At 38.1% G+C, this 21,313-nt stretch overlaps 1 protein-coding gene across 1 annotated transcript in view; it reads right to left on the reverse strand.

Moving 5' to 3' along the window:
- Positions 1-21,313, reverse strand: part of ryr2b (ryanodine receptor 2b (cardiac)) — a 72,822-nt gene that overhangs the window by 44,589 nt on the left and 6,920 nt on the right. Inside the window, exons 16-38 of the mRNA XM_052153338.1 lie at positions 20,516-20,634; positions 20,254-20,387; positions 19,782-20,023; positions 19,473-19,665; positions 18,635-18,854; positions 18,361-18,465; positions 18,179-18,282; positions 17,999-18,082; positions 17,707-17,866; positions 17,292-17,439; positions 16,909-17,114; positions 16,564-16,738; positions 16,163-16,371; positions 14,215-14,540; positions 13,959-14,073; positions 13,667-13,827; positions 13,084-13,243; positions 12,686-12,772; positions 10,804-11,030; positions 9,864-10,689; positions 9,191-9,391; positions 8,927-9,029; positions 2,055-2,195 (exon numbers count right to left, since the gene is read on the reverse strand). Coding sequence (XP_052009298.1) covers positions 2,055-2,195; positions 8,927-9,029; positions 9,191-9,391; positions 9,864-10,689; positions 10,804-11,030; positions 12,686-12,772; positions 13,084-13,243; positions 13,667-13,827; positions 13,959-14,073; positions 14,215-14,540; positions 16,163-16,371; positions 16,564-16,738; positions 16,909-17,114; positions 17,292-17,439; positions 17,707-17,866; positions 17,999-18,082; positions 18,179-18,282; positions 18,361-18,465; positions 18,635-18,854; positions 19,473-19,665; positions 19,782-20,023; positions 20,254-20,387; positions 20,516-20,634 — 4,446 coding nt within the window. The remainder of the gene's footprint in view (positions 1-2,054; positions 2,196-8,926; positions 9,030-9,190; positions 9,392-9,863; positions 10,690-10,803; positions 11,031-12,685; positions 12,773-13,083; positions 13,244-13,666; positions 13,828-13,958; positions 14,074-14,214; positions 14,541-16,162; positions 16,372-16,563; positions 16,739-16,908; positions 17,115-17,291; positions 17,440-17,706; positions 17,867-17,998; positions 18,083-18,178; positions 18,283-18,360; positions 18,466-18,634; positions 18,855-19,472; positions 19,666-19,781; positions 20,024-20,253; positions 20,388-20,515; positions 20,635-21,313) is intronic.

Consider the following 21,313-nt stretch of genomic DNA (forward strand, 5'->3'; position numbering starts at 1 on the left):
TTGAAATCATGATCGCCAAGAAGACTGATGTCAAGATTTATAGTGAAAAGGAATATTTTTTGGTCTGTTCTCATCCAAAATCTGTAAGATCACTTAAGACATGGATTCTGAATGGACGTACATAACAAAAATCTTCTAAAAACCTTTGCTTGTGATCAGCAGAAGAAAGAAAGCCAGTAAATGAGAGAATTTTCATTTTGGGTGAAATATTCCATAAAGTTTACTCATCTGCCATGTAATCGACAGACCCTGTACAGCTTTGCTATTATGAAGAAATATAATCTCGAATATGCATTTGTATAGGTCAAAACATAACAACATGATCCTAAAACAATAATAAAAAATAAATATATATATATATATATATATATATATATATATATATATATATATATATATATATATATATATATATATTAGGGCTGTTGATTTAATGAGTTAATTCAGTGCAATTAATTTAACAAAAAAAATAACGCATTAAAAAAAATTTACGCAATTAAATCGCACTTCCCCCGGACCATAATAAGGAACAGTCCTGAGAAATGCAAGCTTGTAGTACCACCGGTTTACTCCAGAGGGCAGAAAGTGAAATTTCAGCTGTATTAGCAACACGCAGTGTATACAGTGAAGAAAACACTTCAGTAGGCAGAACAACACAAAATATATTTAACTTAACACAGTGACCTAAACATTTTATGTTTATGATCCAACGCACCCGAGACACTACACAAGTGTCTGACGCAAGGTGTGGCTGGATTTCCAAAATTTTTAAGCTACCCATAAATATTTAATCAGGAATAAAATCAAAGAAATTTCCTTCAAATTATTTATAAGTACTACCTCACTAATTATTTTCTTGTAGAGAGATTTAATTCTGTAAATTTTGTGGTCTGCAGGCGGAAATAATTTTTCATTAATTTTGGAGTTTGGTCTGATTTCTGCAAGATTGTTAGAGATCATTTAGCTATGACATGTCTCTTCATAAGGAATATTATTTGATTAATGTTCTGCTTTTTTGGCAACGTTTAGTGTTCATAAATGTAAGTATGGTGGTTATAAACCATTAGTTTTAATTTTTAATTCAGAGGTTCAACAATACCTAAGAACAATTTCCAATTTGAGTAACAAGAAAGCTGTAAAGTGTATTGAAATATGAAAACAATTTGATATTTTTATTAAACAGTTTATTTATTTATTTTCCTTTTTGTTGTTGTTTGTTTTGATATACCTCTTGGCTCTAGATGTAAAAGTTTTGTAAGCATTAATAAAAAATAAATGTCTGATTCAGGTGTAAATTGACGGGTCCTTAAACAAGCCCTCATAATAAATCTCCAACTGATTGACAAATTCACTTGTGTAATGGATTGATGTGAACTGTGTGCCAATGATTGACTTATGATCAATAATATGGTAGTAAACAATACATTGTATTCTAAAGCCGCTTTTTTTTTTTATTGTCTTATCAATGATTAACTCTTCTGCCACAAGAATGTAATGCATTTTAATTATCTGAATAATTTTTATATATATATAAAAAATGTATATTTAAATATAACTGTATAATTATATACTGATATAAATATGAATAATCATTATATATTGAATTATTGTTATAAAAGTGGCTTTCTCAGCAAATATTTGTATATGCAATTAATCACGATTAATTAATCGGGACACCATGTAATTAATTAGATTAAAAATTGTAATCGATTGACAGCTATAATTTAAAGATAACTATGTATAATTATATACAGATATAAATATGTATAATCATTATATATTGAATTATTGTTATATGGGGGCTTTCTCAGCAAATATTTTTATATGCGATTAATCGCGATTAATTAATCGGGACACCATGTTATTAATTAAGCTTAAATTTAATCGATTGACAGCCCTAATATATATATATATATATATATATATATATATATATATATATATATATATATATATATATATATATATATATATATATATAAGATCAGTTTTGCAAGCCAAGAGTAAATGTGTGGAATGGAATTCATAAACACATTTCTAACAGTTTTTCCTACCATTTTTGTTCACAATCTTCTCAGCTAGGCCAGACATCCGCCTCTTGAAGCGAATTATTTTATCCACTAGGCCTTGTAGGTGATTCTTGACAAACAGGTCATCTTTACTCTCATTCTCTGAAACGCTATCTGTCTCAATTTCTGAATTAAACCAAAAACAGACATGAGGGTAAATGTTTTAAAAATGAGTGTTCTATTTCAGTCAAGTTCTATTTACAGACCACTCTATGGGAGGCTGTCTGTTTCTAGCAGAAAAACGAATTAATGCATTCATGACCTCAATACTAGATTATTGTAATGCAATACTAGGTGGATGTCCTGCAGGTTTAATAAATAAACTTACAGGTTTAATAAATAAACTTCTGTTGGTTCAATATGCAGCAGCAAGAGTACTAACTAGAACCAAGAAATATGTTTTGTATTAATTTTAAAATTCTATTAATTACATACAAAGCTTTGAATGGTTTAGCCCCAAAGTACTTAGGTGACCTTCTGTGACGCTATAATCCATCGCGCTCATTACCATCGTAAAACTCCTGCCAGTTAACAATAACGAGAATATCAAAATCCACAAAAGGATGGAGATTATTTTCGTATTTGGCTCCTAAACTATGGAATAGTCTTCCTAGCAGTGTTTGAAACTCAGACACTCACTCAGTTTAATCTAGGCTAAAGACTTATCTATTCACCCAGGCATACACCTAATTTATCCCTCAATTCATAGCTATACTGCTTTTAGTTAGGTCTGCCAGAACGGCAAACACTTATCTTATTTTTTAACCCTGCTTTAAATTGAATGGCATCTACTCCAATTTTATTCTATTTATTTCCCTGTCTAAACCTCAGGATTATATTCCAGCTTTCCAGATCCATCTCCAGTCCTGCATTATGTTCGATTCCCACTGTATCGCTGAGTGATGATGACCAACAGCAGCATGTGCCAGCCAGACTTCTCATCAGTCAACTAAGACAGACTTCACAGAGGATGAATTGATGCAAACTCATGTGATTCATCATGAGCCACTGTCTGAAGCATGGGCTCAGGATGGAGTTCACCAAAATTACCTGCGAAAAGCTTCCAGTTGGACTGCGATGCTCCTCATTGCAAAAATCATATGCTACATCTAATTTTGTCATATGGAAATTATGTTGATAACATAGAAATTAAGAGTGAAGATATCTCAGATCATTACCTCACCTCTTGTGTGCTGTGCTTAGCAAAGGTAACTCAATCTACGCAAAGTTGTTGCTCAGGTAGAACTATTCTAAACTAGAATACTAAAGATAGCTTTACAGTAGTACAGCAAGCACACTTTGGTTCTGGCTGTAGAGCCCCCGCAGCAGGCTATTTGGGTGACGTCTCGGCAGCATACTCATAAGGCAAAGCGACACCACTCTCCCATCCATGTTAGGATTTCCAATCATTTTTCCCCACTCAGTGAGAAATCATGTTGAAAGTGCCCTTGTTATTGGTGACTCTATTGGAACGTGGAAAAAAGACTCCAGCCACTATTGTTAAATGCATTTCTGGTGCCAGATCATCTGACATCAGATCAAGTTTACAAGTGCTGGCTTCGCCAGTCGGAGATCACTAAAGTTAAAGGGGTGTGTGAACTTGCAAAAATTATGTCAGACACTGTAATATGCTCTGGCCCCCTCCCTGCTCGCCGTGGTGAGATTTATAGTACATTACACTCCATCCATTCAGGGAAGGAGCTGATCTTCTTTCTAGTAATATGATTCATAGTCTTAATAGTAATAGTATTTGACCAACTGGTCCCCAGGTCAGGAAGCAGACAAACTGGCTAATCTGAACGTCTGCTAGCTGCCTTGAGACATCCCACAGGTTGCACAAACTTCAACACATAGAGAATGAATCACCTGTATATCATATAGATACTGTGTGTGTTCCCTGAACACAAAACCCTAATTAAGTCATTCAGAAAACATTTGATGTCAAACATGAAAATAACAGAAAACTGAAAATAAACATCATTTAATGGCAGGGCTACTCAAAATTAGATCACTTTCATCCAAATCACTAATTGGAAATTAAATTAGGTATCATTCAGAAATTAAATTATTAAAGATCATAGTTTGGATTCACTATGTTTGACCGAAACCTGGATTAAAACAGATTAATATTTGTTTAAATAAGTCTACTCCACTGAATGATACCTATGATACCTAATTTAATTGGAAATTAAATTATTAAAGATCATAGTTTGGATTCACTATGTTTGACCGAAACCTGGATTAAAACAGATTAATATTTGTTTAAATAAGTCTACTCCACTGAATGATACCAATAGGGCAGTGGTGGCTCAGCGGTTAATGCTCTGGGTTACTGACCAGAAGGTCAGGGGTTCAAGCCCCAACACCACCAAGACACCACTGTTGGGCCCTTGAGCAAGGCCCTTGAACCTATCTGCTCCAGGGTTGCCGTATCATGGCTGACACTGCACTCTGACCCCAGCTTAGCTGGGATATGTGAAAAATAAATAATTTCACCATGTATATGCAGAAATGTATGTATAATGTGTGACAATTGATCAATTTATAATTATTTTATATTATATTTCAATTTGGTCAAAGGAGGGACAACACTGTCACCTGTACTGAGTTCAGTGCTGATGGCTCTGAAGTCATTTTACACCCAAACACTGCTTTTATACCTTCAGTTCTTAAGGACTATGCACGTTCGTCTTTTCGACTGTCGTCATTCTGTCCACCACCTCCTTCATGGGACGTATGCGAGATTGCATGCTCTTTTCCCAGTTTGTACCTTGTGAATTTATATTGACAGGACTAGGTATTTTAGACTTTGTTTTTCTGAGCCGGATAAGGTCTTTGCTTTATCTAAGCAATGCGTTTCGCACTTAGAAGTCGAGACTATTACTCGTGTACATCATTGTTCAGGGTAGGAGCTCCCATATTCTGTTAAAACTCATTCTACCAGAGCTGTAGCCTCATCTTGGACCTGGGTATTCCTGTTGAGGATATCATTGCAGCTGCTAGTTGGGCATCTTATCACACTTTTGTCAAGTGTTACAGGTGTGTGCCCGAAGCTCAACTTCAGAAATGAACATGTAATATACTGTATAATATATTTATTTGTGGGTTGATTTCCATTGCGGGGCGTAATTAAAACATCTCCATAGAGTGGTCTGTTCAAACACCTTGACTAAAAGAGAACATCTGGTTACTGTATCCTTGGTTCTTTGAAGGAAAGGAGAGCGAGACAGACCAAGAGGGCCATGCAATCCCAGCTGGTCTTTCTGAGCTGAATAATTCTGAAGTGGAATTGAGCAGCTGCCTGATTTTATTTGGGAGGGCGGGGCACCAAATTCAAGCAGGCAATTCCTGCTGCCTAAAGGCATGTTTAAAAAGGCCTCAAGAGCAGTCGTGTGAGGGCCACACCTCACCTAGAGTAGTCTGCATCTCAATCCTTTCCTTCAGAGAATCGAGGTTACACATAATAAGAGGACGATCATGATGCCATTTGATGGCAGTGAAATTATTAGGGCTGCCCCATAAAAGTCGACCAAATGTTGGTCGATGAGAAGATTCTTGGTCGACAAAGTTTTAATTGGTCGGTTGGTCGCAGAAAAAAAAAAATCCACAGGAAACCAACGGACACCGGTATTACAGTTGTTTGGATGCTAGGTGGTACTATGGGGTAATTTTCATTAAGCAGGGTTAGGGTTAAGCCTACAGTACACAAAGCAAGACACCTTGATTAAAATTAAGTGCAATTAAAATGTGTGTAGTTCAACTTTTGAAAGATGGCTTTACAACAGTTGACAACATCTCTCTGTCAAAGAACCTACTTCATCTGTGCAATCTCTAACGGATGGGTATTTTGTTGTCAGCGAAAATACATAATGTGTGTGAATAAATTTGTTTTGTTCCCTCCATCTCATATATATATATATATATCACAATGTCCAATTACATCGAAAACTCCATGGCTAAGGGATCGGTGAATATTCTTAAGCGATTTTGCATTGAAAATGATTTATATCAAATACATTTCTAAATTCAAATTGCACTCCAAATGAAACAAAAAAGCAAATAAAATAATTAAGTGACCATATACACTCACCTAAAGGATTATTACGAACACCTGTTCAATTTCTCATTAATGCAGTTATCTAATCAACCAATCACATGGCAGTTGCTTCAATGCATTTAGGGGTGTGGTCCTGGTCAAGACAATCTCCTGAACTCCAAACTGAATGTCAGAATGGGAAAGAAAGGTGATTTAAGCAATTTTGAGTGTGGCATGGTTGTTGGTGCCAGACGGGCCGGTCTGAGTATTTCACAATCTGCTCAGTTAGGCTACTGGGATTTTCAAGCACAACCATTTCTAGGGTTTACAAAGAATGGTGTGAAAAGGGAAAAACATCCAGTATGCAGCAGTCCTGTGGGCGAAAATGCCTTGTTGATGCTAGAGGTCAGAGGAGAATGGGCCGACTGATTCAAGCTGATAGAAGAGCAACTTTGCCTGAAATAACCACTCGTTACAACCGAGGTATGCAGCAAAGCATTTGTGAAGCCACAACATGCACAAACTTGAGGCGGATGGGCTACAACAGCAGAAGACCCCAACGGGTACCACTCATCTCCACTACAAATAGGAAAAATAGGCTACAATTTGCAAGAGCTCACCAAAATTGGACAGTTGAAGACTGGAAAAATGTTGCCTGGTCTGATGAGTCTCGATTTCTGTTGAGACATTCAGATGGTAGAGTCAGAATTTGGCGTAAACAGAATGAGAACATGAATACATCATGCCTTGTTACCACTGTGCAGGCTGGTGGTGGTGGTGTAATGGTGTGGGGGATGTTTTCTTGGCACACTTTAGGCCCCTTAGTGCCAACTGGGCATCGTTTAAATGCCACGGCCTACCTGAGCATTGTTTCTGACCATGTCCATCCCTTTATGGCCACCATGTACCCATCCTCTGATGGCTACTTCCAGCAGGATAATGCACCATGTCACAAAGCTCGAATCATTTCAAATTGGTTTCTTGAACATGACAATGAGTTCACTGAACTAAAATGGCCCCCACAGTCACCAGATCTCAACCCAATAGAGCATCTTTGGGATGTGGTGGAACGGGAGCTTCGTGCCCTGGATGTGCATCCCACAAATCTCCATCAACTGCAAGATGCTATCCTATCAATATGGGTCAACATTTCTCATAAGAATGCTTTCAGCACCTTGTTGAATCAATGCCACGTAGAATTAAGGCAGTTCTGAAGGCGAAAGGGGGTCAAACACAGTATTAGTATGGTGTTCCTAATAATCCTTTAGGTGAGTGTATATACACACTACCGGTCAAAAGATTTGAAACACTTACTCATTCTTTATTATAATTTTTTTTCTTCACATTTTAGAATAATAGTAAAGTCATCAAAACTATGGAATAACATAAATGGAACTATAGGAATTATGTTGTGACAAAATCCAAATTAAAATCAAAACTGTGTCACCCTTTGCCTAGAATTGGCAGACATGCACTCTTGACATTTTCTCAACCAACTTCTTGAGGTATCACCCTGTTATACTTTTTAAACAGTATTGAAGGTGTTTCCATCTATGTTGGGCACGTATTGGCTGCTTTTCTTTATTATTTGGTCCAAGTCATCAATTTAAAAATGTTTTTATTAAATTTTAGTTTTATAATTAATTAAATTATTATGGTGGCACAATTATATTTTTGTCTACAAAAAGATTTTTAAGATCATGAGAAACATTTCAGTCAAGTGTTTCAAAACTTTTGACCGGTAGCGTGTATATAAGTAACCTTCCATTTACCGTCAGCAAGTATCCGTCTAAACATGCAGGTGGAAAATTACTTACACAAATGAAGACATAAAAATCATTCTAAATGTGATATAATGGTGATAATAATCACTGAAATATAAATCATGGTTCGAGTTGAAAGTGTTTTTGTATTATTTTATGTTTTAATCACAGATGTATAGGCTGCAGTGTTGCGTTCACAATGAACTGCTCTGTGGAAATAAAGTGAACTGAACTCAAAACACATCCTGAGCTGAGATGTCGGAGGTCATTTGTAGCACTCATACAGTTCTTGCAAAAAAAATAAAACATTCAGAAGACATAAAGAAAGAGTGAGAACCTTTTACATGTGCGTGTTCCACGAGACTGCATGCCTACAAACATACATGCACAAAGACGGCTTTTCTGTCATTGTTCTTAAAAATATAATAAATTCTGTTTCTTCAAGTGCATATCTGTGTGTCTACGGGCAAATAATTTTTATTATTAGTTTGATAATAATACTAGCCTAATAATAATAATAATGTAATTATAATTTCACCAAATATCGTCTTGATGTGGTCAAAGACATCGGCTATTGGTGATCACTCTGACCATCGTCGATTCCAGAGGTCATCATCGTCTGTCAGCACAACTCTAATGTCCATTTCTCTCTATAAATTAACAGAATGTTCAGACAGTCGCTTGCTGGTTTTTCTGACACATACAGAATTATCGCTTTTGCCGATGTCGCTGCATCTCGCTTTGTGTGTGTGCTTGTAAAATGTATATTTTAAAGGCTTACGGTTTAAAAGGCTCATTATTACGGTTTAGTATTTCTCTGTTATGTAGAACAGTGTTAGCAATGTTACTTAGAACATTCTAAGCCCTGGAACTCAAATTATTTTCTGATTCCCAAAATATATACATTTAATTAAATACATTTCAAAAAACGTGCGACTAGTCGACTAATGGCTTAAATGAACACTTACTAGTTGACTAGGAAAATCTTTGGATGGAGGCAGCCCTAGAAATTATGGAAATTTTGTCCCAACTACAGTCCTCTGTGATTGGCTGCTTACCACAGTGACTCATTAGATCTTGATGGAATTCCCACAGCAGATCTTGGATCTCCTCTGGACAAGGACATACCTGACTCTCCCGGAAGTTCATCAACATGTTGATCTAATATTAGAGAAACTATTCAAGGAAAGACTTATCAAAGTCTAGGTGCACCAAATAAGTTTACCACCAAATGAAATTAATGCTCCCATCATGAGAAAATTACTTAGTGCACCCAAGACAATTAAAAATTTATTTATGACTGTTAAACTATGGGTTATAACCTGTTCCTGTGGGGGAGAGCGGAACTCTTTGGTTTTGCGTGCAGTGAGGGCAGCAGACATGTGAAGTGCACCCATGACTTCATTGTACCGGAAGTGTTGATTGTCTTGGAGATGGCCTACAAAGTCAATTGAGAATGCCACCAAAGCTTCTACTCTGTGACGCACCTGGCAGTCACACAGATAGTGGAGAAGGTGGCACAGCTGTGTCATGGAGATGGAGAGGGAAAAGGGGGAAAGAAAAAACATAATAAGAGTGAGAATCAGATTAGAAATGTGAAGACAGAAAGAAAGGGAGACAATAGTGTATTAAAGGGACAGTTCACCCAAAAAGGATAAAATCTATCATATACTCGCCTTCATGTTGCTCAACACAAGCATGATTTAAATGTGCTAAAGTATGAACGGCATTTGATAATAAGAGCAAAACGCAAGATTTCCAGTGCATAACAACTTAAATGTTATTCTGTCCCCCACACAAAGCTTATGAATGACTTCAAAAGACTGGAAACATAGCTTCTTTTGAGCTTGACACCCTTCTTTGGCAGAACAAAGAAGACTGTAATTCTGCAAGATAAATCCTTTGTTTTATGTTTCAAGCAACATGAGGGAGAGTAAATTTGACAATGTTAATTTTTGGGTGAAACCTCCCTTTAAATAAACTGTACTGACTTACCTTTAATTTGACAGCCTCTGGAAGGTTCATCTGAAGAAGTCTTTGTTGAGGCACATTATCTTCCCAATCTCGTCCCTCCCTTTCCTCTCCAACACTTTCTTCCAGTTCATCCAGCTCTTCTGCTCTACATGTTCCATTCATGAAACTGTCCGGCAAAATGAGACTAAACACAGCCTCCAGATCTGTCCCTTGATACACACCCATCAACAAGAGTGTATGAAGCAAACCAAGCAGAGGAACCAGCAGGAGCTCAATGCTGCCCCCTGCAGGATCCCTAACACATTGCCCTACCACTGTTACCGCATCCTTCAGCATTGCTATGACAACAGCTTTTAATATACCCAATGGGAACTCAGGGCTGTCTTGGCACAAGTTATTCAAAATAGCTCTGCCCCCATCACTGTCATTCAAACCTATTCGATCACCTCTGATAAAACAAGGCGATGTGAAGTGCATTCTTGGCCACAAAGAAGTGCTGAGGTCACTTCCTGGGAATCTCTGTGCTTTCTTCTGATTTGTGTAGAGCGTAATGGACTGTGTGGCATCAGTCATGGGCACAATATATTCGTGGTTCATGGCCTGCCTGGCACTGGCGTGGGCACTAAGGTGGGTATTGATGAGGAGATTGTAGTAACCTGTGCGCAGAAGACCTGGCATTCTAGAGCATTGCAAAGCGAACAAGAGTTGCAATTGGTCCACATGGCTGCAGAGGGCGTGGCTCACATGTATGTTCCCGTGGGCTGAGAGGGCAGAGTAAAGACGAAGGGTCTGGTCATGGAATTTGAGAAGGTTGTTCAGTTCGGATAATTCAAGAATGTCCACACACCTGGGAGAGGGAAGAGTGGATATCTAGTATCTGGTCCTAGTCAATTTTAATATATAATATAATATAATAATAAAGCAAGTTGGAAACATTGACATCTTTAAAGTGACCTCTGACCTGTTCTCCTCAGGTATGTGCAGGGTCATAACCTGTTGGATTCTAGTAGAATGGGCTCTCCAGCCATATCTCTCCTCGAGTCGGGTCACCTCCACGGGCTGAGCATGGTCGGGTACCCGGGTCCACCGCATGGGCTTTAGGTACTGAACACACACTCTGGGAGTGCACTGAGGATTTGAGTTCCTCTTTTCACTCCGAAAAACCCCCGCTGACAACGGCATCACATTCTGAGGATAATGGGCAATTGAAATATTTCAGAATGAATTACAGCTACTTGTCATTGTTAGTGCCACGATCTACCACTTGACCAACAGGAACACTTTATAATAGACTAAATATTACAGGGGGAATAATACAGACAAAAGGTAAGTGGAAGTGAAATGATTTTACTGAAAGCTCCTGTTTGTGTTATGAAAGGCAGGGGAAAGCACACCAACACAAAGTGAGCATTTTTGGACATCAATGATTATGATTATAATTTTAAGAAAAGCTGCATAAATTATAATCATTGATGTCCAAAAATATATATATATACACACACACACACACACATATATACATATACATATACATATATATATTATACATATATATATATATATATATATATATATATATATATATACAAAAAACAAATGTAAAATTGACCAAACCATTTACCTTGGTTTACTATTGGTCAAAAGTTAGAATAACTTCCATTGTAATATAAGCAATTCTAATATAGATATATACTATATATCAGAGTGCTTCACACGCTCTTCAAGAAGGAGCTGTTTGACCTACGCGGTGCGGCTCAGTGAGTCTGAGTTCAACTGAATGACACACAAACGCGCCATTCAAGGCATTTATACACTATATTTGCTTAAAATTTCGTTATTTGTCCATTAAAATGTAATTGGTATTTGAATGCCAAATAATTGCGGTTGTCTCAAATTATTTTTATTAAATAACCGTGAATAAGTGTTTTTTTAATAATCACGGCAGGCCTAATTACAAGACTTTTTGCACATTTCTTTATAATTTTTGACCACAAGGTGCCGCTGCCCCCAATCTTTATAGGTATCCTCAGGGCATGGTACCGATGATGCATAACAAGTTTAATAATCAGCCAATGTGTTTGCAAAATACAAAATTTTACAACAAAATTTTAAATGGCCGACAAAGGAATATTGTTCACCACTTTCGACTTATATATATATATATATATATATATATATATATATATATATATATATATATATATATATATATGAGCCAAGGAATCAGAGGACAAAATAATTTTGTTTCTAGGCCTTACGGTTCAAACGTTAAAGGCCAAAACATTTGTGAAATTTTTAACAGTTGGTGCTGCTAGAGGGTTTTAGTTAGAGAGCCCAAATTTGGGTCAGTTACATCTGAGGGTGTCCTCTAACATTGTGTCAAATTTCATAACATGGTTCAATGGGCTTCCATAGACTTAAAGAGAGGAAGATGAAGAATAAGAAGTACACTAGCAGATACAATAGGTGCCCAGTGCCTACGGACCTTCTGTTCTTGGCCCCTAATAAATGCGCCATAAATTTGTGAATAATAAAGTCAGAGAATACAAGTTAAATTTCCAGTGGTATAAAATGGTCCAAACATTTGTAAAGCAAAATGGATATATATATTTCTTTGTGGATGGAGGTATTAATGTTAAAGCATGTTGTGATATGTGTCATCTTTGCTCCAAATTTTGTTTTAGACAATTTAAAAAAAGACTGTTACAGAATTCAATGTTCAAATGGCAGAACAGAATACATTTTTTTCTTGCAAGCATGCTAGCACTCCTGTTGGGGTGAAAGAAGCACTTTTCACAGATTTTATTTTATTTGGGCGTACATAACTGATACATTGGGTTTACCTTAATACGTCCCAGCTCAAACTGGAAGACATTAGGACTGGTTGCTTTAGCAAACACAGCAGGGAAGAGCTTGGTACCAGGTTCCACCTTCAAATAGATAGATGGTAAGCTATTACTTGAGTCAAACTCAAATAATACAGACATCATGGAAAAGAAAAGTGAGACAAATTTTAAAAGTTTTAGTTCTTTGTATGGGTGAAATCATGTCAAAATTGTCAACCAAACCACATTTCAATTGCTGGTACTCTTCGTCATTTAAGGATCATGAGGCATTTTACGATACAGCTCTTGATACAGCAACATTTATCCCTTGATAATTTAAATGCAATAATGTTTAAATCAAATGACAAAATGCTTAAACTGCATTATCACCACCTCAGTCAGAGTATATTCGCTACCTGGTGGTACGTTCCAAGCTCTTTGCCATTAGCAGTGAATGTCAGGACACCTGTTGCCGTGTCAACCAGGCATCCAATCTCTAGGCCACTGCTGTTGCGACTCTGAGACAGATTACTGCCCTCTGCTGCACACACCATGTAACAGCTACTGCGTTTGACACTGACAAATGCATGAACACACACATAATATGTTATAAGTATATAACACATATTCACTGGAATTAAAAACAAAAACAATCTTTTTGATATGTTTGAAATTTTGCCACATCCTAGAGGCTCTGAGACTTAACATGTTGGGGCGGCTGTGGCTCAGGTCGTAGAGCGGGTCGGCTGCTAATCGCAGGGTTGGTGGTTCGAATCCCGGCCCACACGACTCCACATGCCGAAGTGTCCTTGGGCAAGACACTGAACCCCAAGTTGCTCCCAATGGTAGGTTAGCGCCTTGCATGGCAGCTCTGCCGCCATTGGTGTATGAATGTGTGTGTGAATGGGTGATTGGGACACAGTGTAAAGCGCTTTGGTAACCTCTGAGGTTAGAAAAAAGCGCTATATAAGTGCAGACCATTTACCATGTAAATCTTACCTCTCGTGAACTTTGCCCCATTCATCCCCAAGTGTGACTGTGACGGTACAAATGCTGCCCAGGTCAAAGGTAACATCATGATGGTGGAAATTAGAGGTTACCCAACCCACCCAGACATAAGAAGGCTCCTGACTGTGGGGGATTCTCACGGAGTAGTAATACTGCAACAAGAGATAGTTAAAAAGATGCTTAAACCAATGCAGTCTTAACCCAAACTCTAAAGCAAGACCACTTGTTTGAAAGTCAAGAGGTTCCACTCAGTGGTCAAATGCAAAGCATGTAGTGTAAGTACCGTAGTGCAGTGAACAAGGCTGTTGTGTTCATCTCTCTCGATTGCCAGCACTTCCTCCAACAGCCGTGCTGATGAGTGGCTAGTTTGTAACTCTGGTTTCTTCTTCAACAGAAACCTAAACCCACCAGTATGCACAAAGATGGCAACAACAGATGATTTATTTCAAATAATTGTGTAACCTGATGAGTTTCACCTTGGTAAGAATAATAGAAAGGTGAATAAGTGGATCTTATGTTTTGAAGATGCTTAAACTCACCGCTGCTTGAGTTTGGATGGTTTTTCCTGACTGTGGTCCTTATGATTATTGAGCTCATCTTTGGATCCTGCATATCTGTGAGCTTTCATCAGTAACTCAAAGTCAGAATCTGCCTCTCCCTCCTCTTGCTCTCTGAGATGGCACAGCACACCACTGCTGGGGGGCACAGTGCCCTCGCTGGCATTGGAGAACATCTGTGCACACTCTATTGGCATGCTCAGGCGATAAAACCCAACATCACCTATGCTGCCATCTTCTTTTCCAAAAAGTCTCTGAGTGACTTTCAGACATGGGGTGTGATCAACTGGTTCATCAAATCTTGTGACCTGCCAATATATAAGACAGAACAATGACATCAAGGGAATGGACATGATTGGAGGGGATCAGAAACTGTCTCTGTTTGCAGATGTAATTTTAGTCTATTTGGGCCAACTGGTTCATCAAATCTTGTGACCTGCCAATATATAAGACAGAACAATGACATCAAGGGAATGGACATGATTGGAGGGGATCAGAAACTGTCTCCGTTTGCAGATGTAATTTTAGTCTATTTGGGCCAACCATCTAATTCAGCAGCTGTGCTCATGGTTTCTTTGGGTTACAAACTAAAAACACAGGTTTTAACATTCAATTATGAACCACGTAAAGATTTGAAGGATAAATTTAGCTTGAATTGGGGACAGGAAACAATGAAATATCTGGGAGTTTATCTATCCAAAGACATCACACAATTTCACGCCACTGTATATATACAGTAGATGGAATCTCCTTCCCTTTCTAAGCCTATCCTCCAGGATTGAGTCAATTGAAGGGATAGTTCACCCAAAAATGTAAATTCTGTCAATAGTTACTCACCCTCATGATATCCCAGGTGTGTATGACTTTCTTTGTTCACCAGAACATATTTGAAGAAAATTAGCTCAGTAGGTCCTTAAAATACAAGTTGTTGGTGAACCGATATTTGAAGCTCCAAAAAAAAAAAGCAGACAATCAGCATAAACATCATTGATAAAACTCCAGCGGTTAAATTAGTGTCTTCTAAATCGATACGATCACTTTTGGTGCAAACAAAATATAAATATTTATGTACATTTTACTCTACATCATCGCTTCTGGTCAGCTTCACAAGATGATGGAGTTCAATCGGTCTCTCGTGTGACGTATTCGCATTGCCATGATACATAGGTAATCTCGTGTTCTCCACTCATTGAGACATCCAGGATAAGCACACAAACACAACATTGTGAGTAAAGAAACAGATAAATACATTTCTAAACCAAAAACAAACCAAGCTATTGTACAGTATTCCTCCTTCTCACTTGTAAACAGCGCTGCTCTTCCAGCTGTGACTCACATGCTTCAGTTCTCGCATGTTTCATGACACGAGCATGATTTAGAGTTTAAAAAAGTACTTAAATATTTATCTTTTGTACACCAAAATCGATCGTGTCACTTTAGAAGACATTAATTTAACAGATGGTGTCGTATCGATGATGTTTATGCTGACTGTCTATGATTTTTGGAGCTTCAAAAGAGAAATCTTCATTCTCTTGTATTTTAAGGACCTACTGCACTAAGATATTTTTCTAATTCAATTGTGTTCTGGTGAAGAAAGACAGTCATACACACCTGAGATATCATGAGGGTGAGTAAATAATGAGAATTTTCATTTTTGGGTGAACTATCCATTTAAGATGAATGATTAACCACTCTTGCTGTACCTTTTCCAAACCGTCCCTATAGATATATGTAACAAATAATTTGTTGAAAAGGATAGTGATTTCTTGCTATATATGGCAGGGAAAAAGCCAAGAATTATATATAAGACACTACAATTGCCAAAGGAGAAGTGGGGCATGGCTTGAATTATCTGAATGTACTTTTTCTTAAAATATCTGTAAATTTATCAATTATCTGCAAAAACAAAACTTGATATAAATAAATTAACCTGTATGTTAGGATGGTCTTCAGGTACAGGAATGAATAAGGGTTCTTTCCAGCTCATCCACAGGGGCAGATCTTTGCTCGTGTTCAGACCAAAGGGCTGGTAACCCTCTTGTAGGCCGCACACATTAAAGTATTTCAGTGATTCAACCTGGCGACCCAAATTTAGACGACCCACCTGGTTCATCCCTACACTGCAAACAGGCAGGAAACCTGCAACACCAAGAAGATCAGGGGTAGCATAAGAAAGTGGGAAATGGTTTCTATACATACCACTGTACATAATATGGTTTTTCAAATGAACTAAAAGTGGTAGATGCATTTATAGTTAAAAGCAGAAAAAATACAACATTTAAATAAAATGTTTACATTTTAAAATCACAATCATCACAAGATGATACTGACCATCAGACTTATTGAAGTCTTTAGCAGCCAGCTCAGAACCACGATCGTTTAGAAGTAACTCTCCATTAAAAGTGACCATCATGGTGCATCTAGTCAGGTCCAACAAACAGCCAATTATATCCCCCCTCTTCCATAATCCGCCAAGTCGCTCTGCACCACCATGCCACCACTGCCCCTATAACATATTTTATTATTATTTTTATAATCCTTAACTGTTCATAAAAGCAACTCAGTGACAATGTACTGTATGTTTACATGATCACAGTACAATTTACCTTGATTCACAGCACAGATTTTGTGCTGGAAAGAGCTGGCATAATCAAATTGTTATTAGCACTGAAATACCTTAGAGCCATCAAAGACGAAGGCCTGATCATCTGAACCAAGATCAACATCAGGTTTACATCCTGGTCGTGCCCAGCCCACTTTCATCTCTCCATCAGTTACAGCTTCAAACTCAAAGTACCATTTCCCGCAATGAACTGCAAAGGGCTTCTCCAGACGGAAAATTCGAAATCTCTCAGAACTCACAGACTTAACACTTCCCAAATCTATAGCATAAAGAAAACACAACGGTGTTCATGTCTGCAATGTAGGATGGCATGTGAATTCATACAACAAATGATCAGATTTTCATGCATTTCTTGAGCAAAGTTTCCAAAACCAAAGGATGTGGTTAACAGCATGCATTAGAGAAAGGGTATTTTATAGCAAATGCTGGAACCAACAATGTTCTTGCTCCAGGGGTTCCACAGTGTATCCAAGCCCAAGAAGTGTCCCCAGTGCGTCCCTCATGGCATCTTTACCAGCCTGTTTACTCTTTTCATCCAACAGGGAAAATGGCACCAGTTGAGTGCTCCTCTTACACTTCACATCCTATTAAATACAAATTAAATATATATATAATATATACAGTGAGTTGCCGTATCCTCATTTAACATAATTCTAAAATCAAATACAGTGACAAAGGTCAAATGCTAGTTGGAAATGTAGTTAAAGAATAGCATGTAAAAAGGCAACAGACAGTCTCAACCAGACAAATCTTGCATTTCCATCACAGTGACTGAATATTTCTCAAGATCCCAAATTCTTTCTTTTAAGGTTTCAAAAAACAAGGTTTAGTGTCACACTGTTCATTTCCACCTGGTGTGGTCCATAGCTCCAGCCCTGCCTAATACACTCTCTGGCCCAGATGTTGTGCTCATTTTCAGCCAGTTTGTCAACCAACTCTTCCTGAGCAGCTGTTAGTACAATACGGGACTGATCCACTGGGGCTGGTTTATATCCGTTCCATAGCTCATACCTAAACAGGTGATATACAGTATTGAGGTTTCATTAAACAATTAACACTTCATCGTTGCACTCTTCGTGTCTACTGAGATGTAAATGAACTGTAAAATCAGGTGGGTTAGTGAGGAATGATAATTAGATGTACTTATTTGAAAGTCGAATATATTTCACATTCTCCTCAGCATGTTCATCAGATAGTCCAATATGGACGCCGAAAGCCAGAAGAGTCCTTCAATACAAGGAAGTGTTTGATTAATCACTGAGAGCTACTTCACACCAGAAATTAGTTTTAGATCATTATTGGGTAAAGAATTATCCACAATACCTGAGAATGTCCTCAGACGACTGAAGGTTATAAATTCTCTCCTGATCTGGGAGTTTGGGAAACTCAACTAGACAAGGATGTACTCCTTTAACCTCATCTTTGACCTGAAGAAGAAGCATAGTTTTCAGTTTACTCTTGAATTAGATGTTACTGAATGAGTGTTGGTCAGATATTGTACTTACAGGTCCATAGGTCCAACCCTGCTCTATTTTGTCAACGAGCCAAAGTTCATGGAGGTTTTCTGCTAATCGCTCTCTGATTTGCTCCAGCTGTGGAGGGTGTTCGACCTGGCAGGATACAGAGTACAGCTTAGGTGCCATACACTCATACAAGTTGATACAAAACAGGTTGTGGCTTCAAACACGCATATGCCGTACTATATTGAGATTCACGCATGTCACGTCATTCTTCATCTAATGCCCGTTGGGTAAAAATGTATATAAAAATAATGGGTACCTTGCTGGTGTCCACTGGAGTGGGGATAAAGGTCACTGGGATAAAAAGTATGACAGGGCCTAAGAGGTCACGTTGACTTCCAGTGTGATTTCGTGTGAGTTCATGACACAGTTCCAGCTTGCAGCGTGTTTTGGGGAGGAGAGCTTCTGCACACGGGGAGAAACCAGCTGGAGGAAGAAACTTAAAGTCACCCTGCCGCCCTCCAAACAGCATACGTACCCTAAAGGACAATTAAACAAACAGTATAAGGAAAAGCCTTGCGATGGGAAAAAAATATTTTTAAAGGGGAAATATTCCATATTGCAATACACGCAGAAAATAGTGCCTTTATCCCATTGAGCCATTTAGCATTTGTTTTATCTCTGACAAGTGACATGAAAATATCAGTAAACTTATTTGACTACAGTTATAGTGCTAATATCTTCCAAGCAAATTAAAACGTGCCTATGACAAGCTATGTTAAGAGCCTAAAGGTCAAAACATTGATATGGTATGGCTGATTACAAGCAAAACAAGACAGAATCTGCATTATTTACAGCAAAAGCATCTTTAATTTTAGATGGGAATGACAACAAGGCTGACGTTGTGGGAATGACAACAAGGCTGATGCAGAAAATTATATGTGATCTAGGAGCTTTAAGCAGAGGATGCCATTGACAAGACAGTAAGTCTGCCCTCAAAGCCTCATTTTCATTCACGTCAAAAATGTAATATGGCACTACTGTGGATAAGGTCTTTTGGGAGTTAGAACAAATTTCTCAATGTTGGCTGGATCACTTGGAGGAAAAAGAGAACAAACAAACCTAACAAAATTGAAAACCATTCTAAGGCAACTCACTGCACTCCAGCAGAGAAGCTGACCACAGGAAACAGCAGCCCATCTATATTGAAGTTTTCCAGCATGCCTTGAACTGGCTGTCCATTGACTCTGAAGGAGATGCAGGTTGTACTAAGGTCAAGGCAGCAACTAATAACATCATCATCTCTTAACAGGTGCTGATTGGGTGAGTTGACCCTTCGACCAACTCCACCTAAGTAAAAATATATGGAGTTATCAATAATTACATATTAACAGTTTCAAATAATCTGTATATGAATCCTTAGAACCCCTGAGATTCCAAATTCTATGCTGTTGTATCCATCCCACCTGTCCATAGCTGAAGCCCATCAAAACCATATGAACAGAGGTCATCTCCTACACCATTTGACCCCCAGCCATGACCCCCTGTAGGGGAGGGACTGTACCCCTCAGAGCTGGCCCAACCCACACGCAAGTGTGTGGGCTCTGCTGTCACAAAAGGCTCTGCCTTCTCAACTTGCACCTCATAATACCACTTCCTGTACTGGGCACAATCATCTCTTGCACATAAGAAGATGTTTGGACGTACACTAAACAGAAATAAAAATAAGAAAATCTATGAGATGTTTTCCTTGATTTACACTCACATTTGTGCCAATTTCTATACCTATCATAACTAAAAAACTGTTACTGTTTAAACATTTCTAAAATGTGCCTTGTACTATGACTTTGTGGAACCTTGTTAAATTAAATGGTACAGTATGTTCAGGCTTGGAATTCCATGAAATGGTTAAATATAAGTTCAGCATAAAGAAGTCACCTGATAACTTGGTTGACAAGTCTTGTCTGTAGCAGCAGATCTCTTTCTGGCAGCAGTGTGTCACATATCAAATGTTGATTAGAGCGGACAGCGATGCCATGACACACACAGAGTGAACACAACACATCCAGGATCTGCAGATTCAACACACACACACACACACACACACACACACACACACACACACACACACCAACACATGTTGAATGCAGTTAATTCCAGAAATTAATAGACTACTCTCATTAGAGCACACAAAATATACCTTATTGTTCCGTCCATGTTTATCCAGTAAAGAGATGATAGATTTTATGTGATCTTCTTTGATTACATTCAAAGCTTCGGGACTTTCCACTAAAACACAATGTAGCACTTCCAAAATTCCTAAACAAGCATGAAGAGAAGAGAATAACAGACTTAGAAAAGGACAAAGTGAACTCTTTAAAAACATTGTGTTTAAACTAGGGATGGGCATTTCGAGTAATTTTGTAGTAGAGTACTCTAAAACATAAAACAGGAGTAATCGATTACTTGAAATTTATGATTTAAGTTCAACCTTTAAACCTGTTTTTCTTAAAACAACAGCATCTAGATAAAAAAATAAAGAAAAAAAAATACATGTGCCACTTTTCTCCCCAATTTGGAATGCCCAATTCCCAATGCGCTCTAAGTCCTTGTGGTGTCGTAGTGACTCACCTCTATCCAGGTGGTGGAGGACGAATCTCAGTTACCTCCATGTCTTAAACAGTCAATCCGTGCATCTTATCACATGGACTGTTGAGCGTGTTACCGCGCAGACATGACGCATGTGGAGACTTCATGCTATTCTCCGCGGCATCCACACACAACTCACCAGGCACCACACTGAGAGCAATAACCACATTATAGCGACCACGAGGAGGTTACCCCATGTGACTCTTCCCTCCCTAACAACTGGGCCAATATGGTTGCTTAGGAGACCTCCCGACTCAAGGGGTGGTAGTCAGCATCTTTACACGCTGAGCTACCCATGCCCCAGCGATATAATAACTTAAAATAATGGCAGAAATTTATTTTTGAATTA

The sequence above is a fragment of the Xyrauchen texanus genome, chromosome 22 (genome assembly GCF_025860055.1).
Source record: "Xyrauchen texanus isolate HMW12.3.18 chromosome 22, RBS_HiC_50CHRs, whole genome shotgun sequence".
In the NCBI taxonomy this organism is placed as follows: Eukaryota; Metazoa; Chordata; class Actinopteri; order Cypriniformes; family Catostomidae; genus Xyrauchen; species Xyrauchen texanus.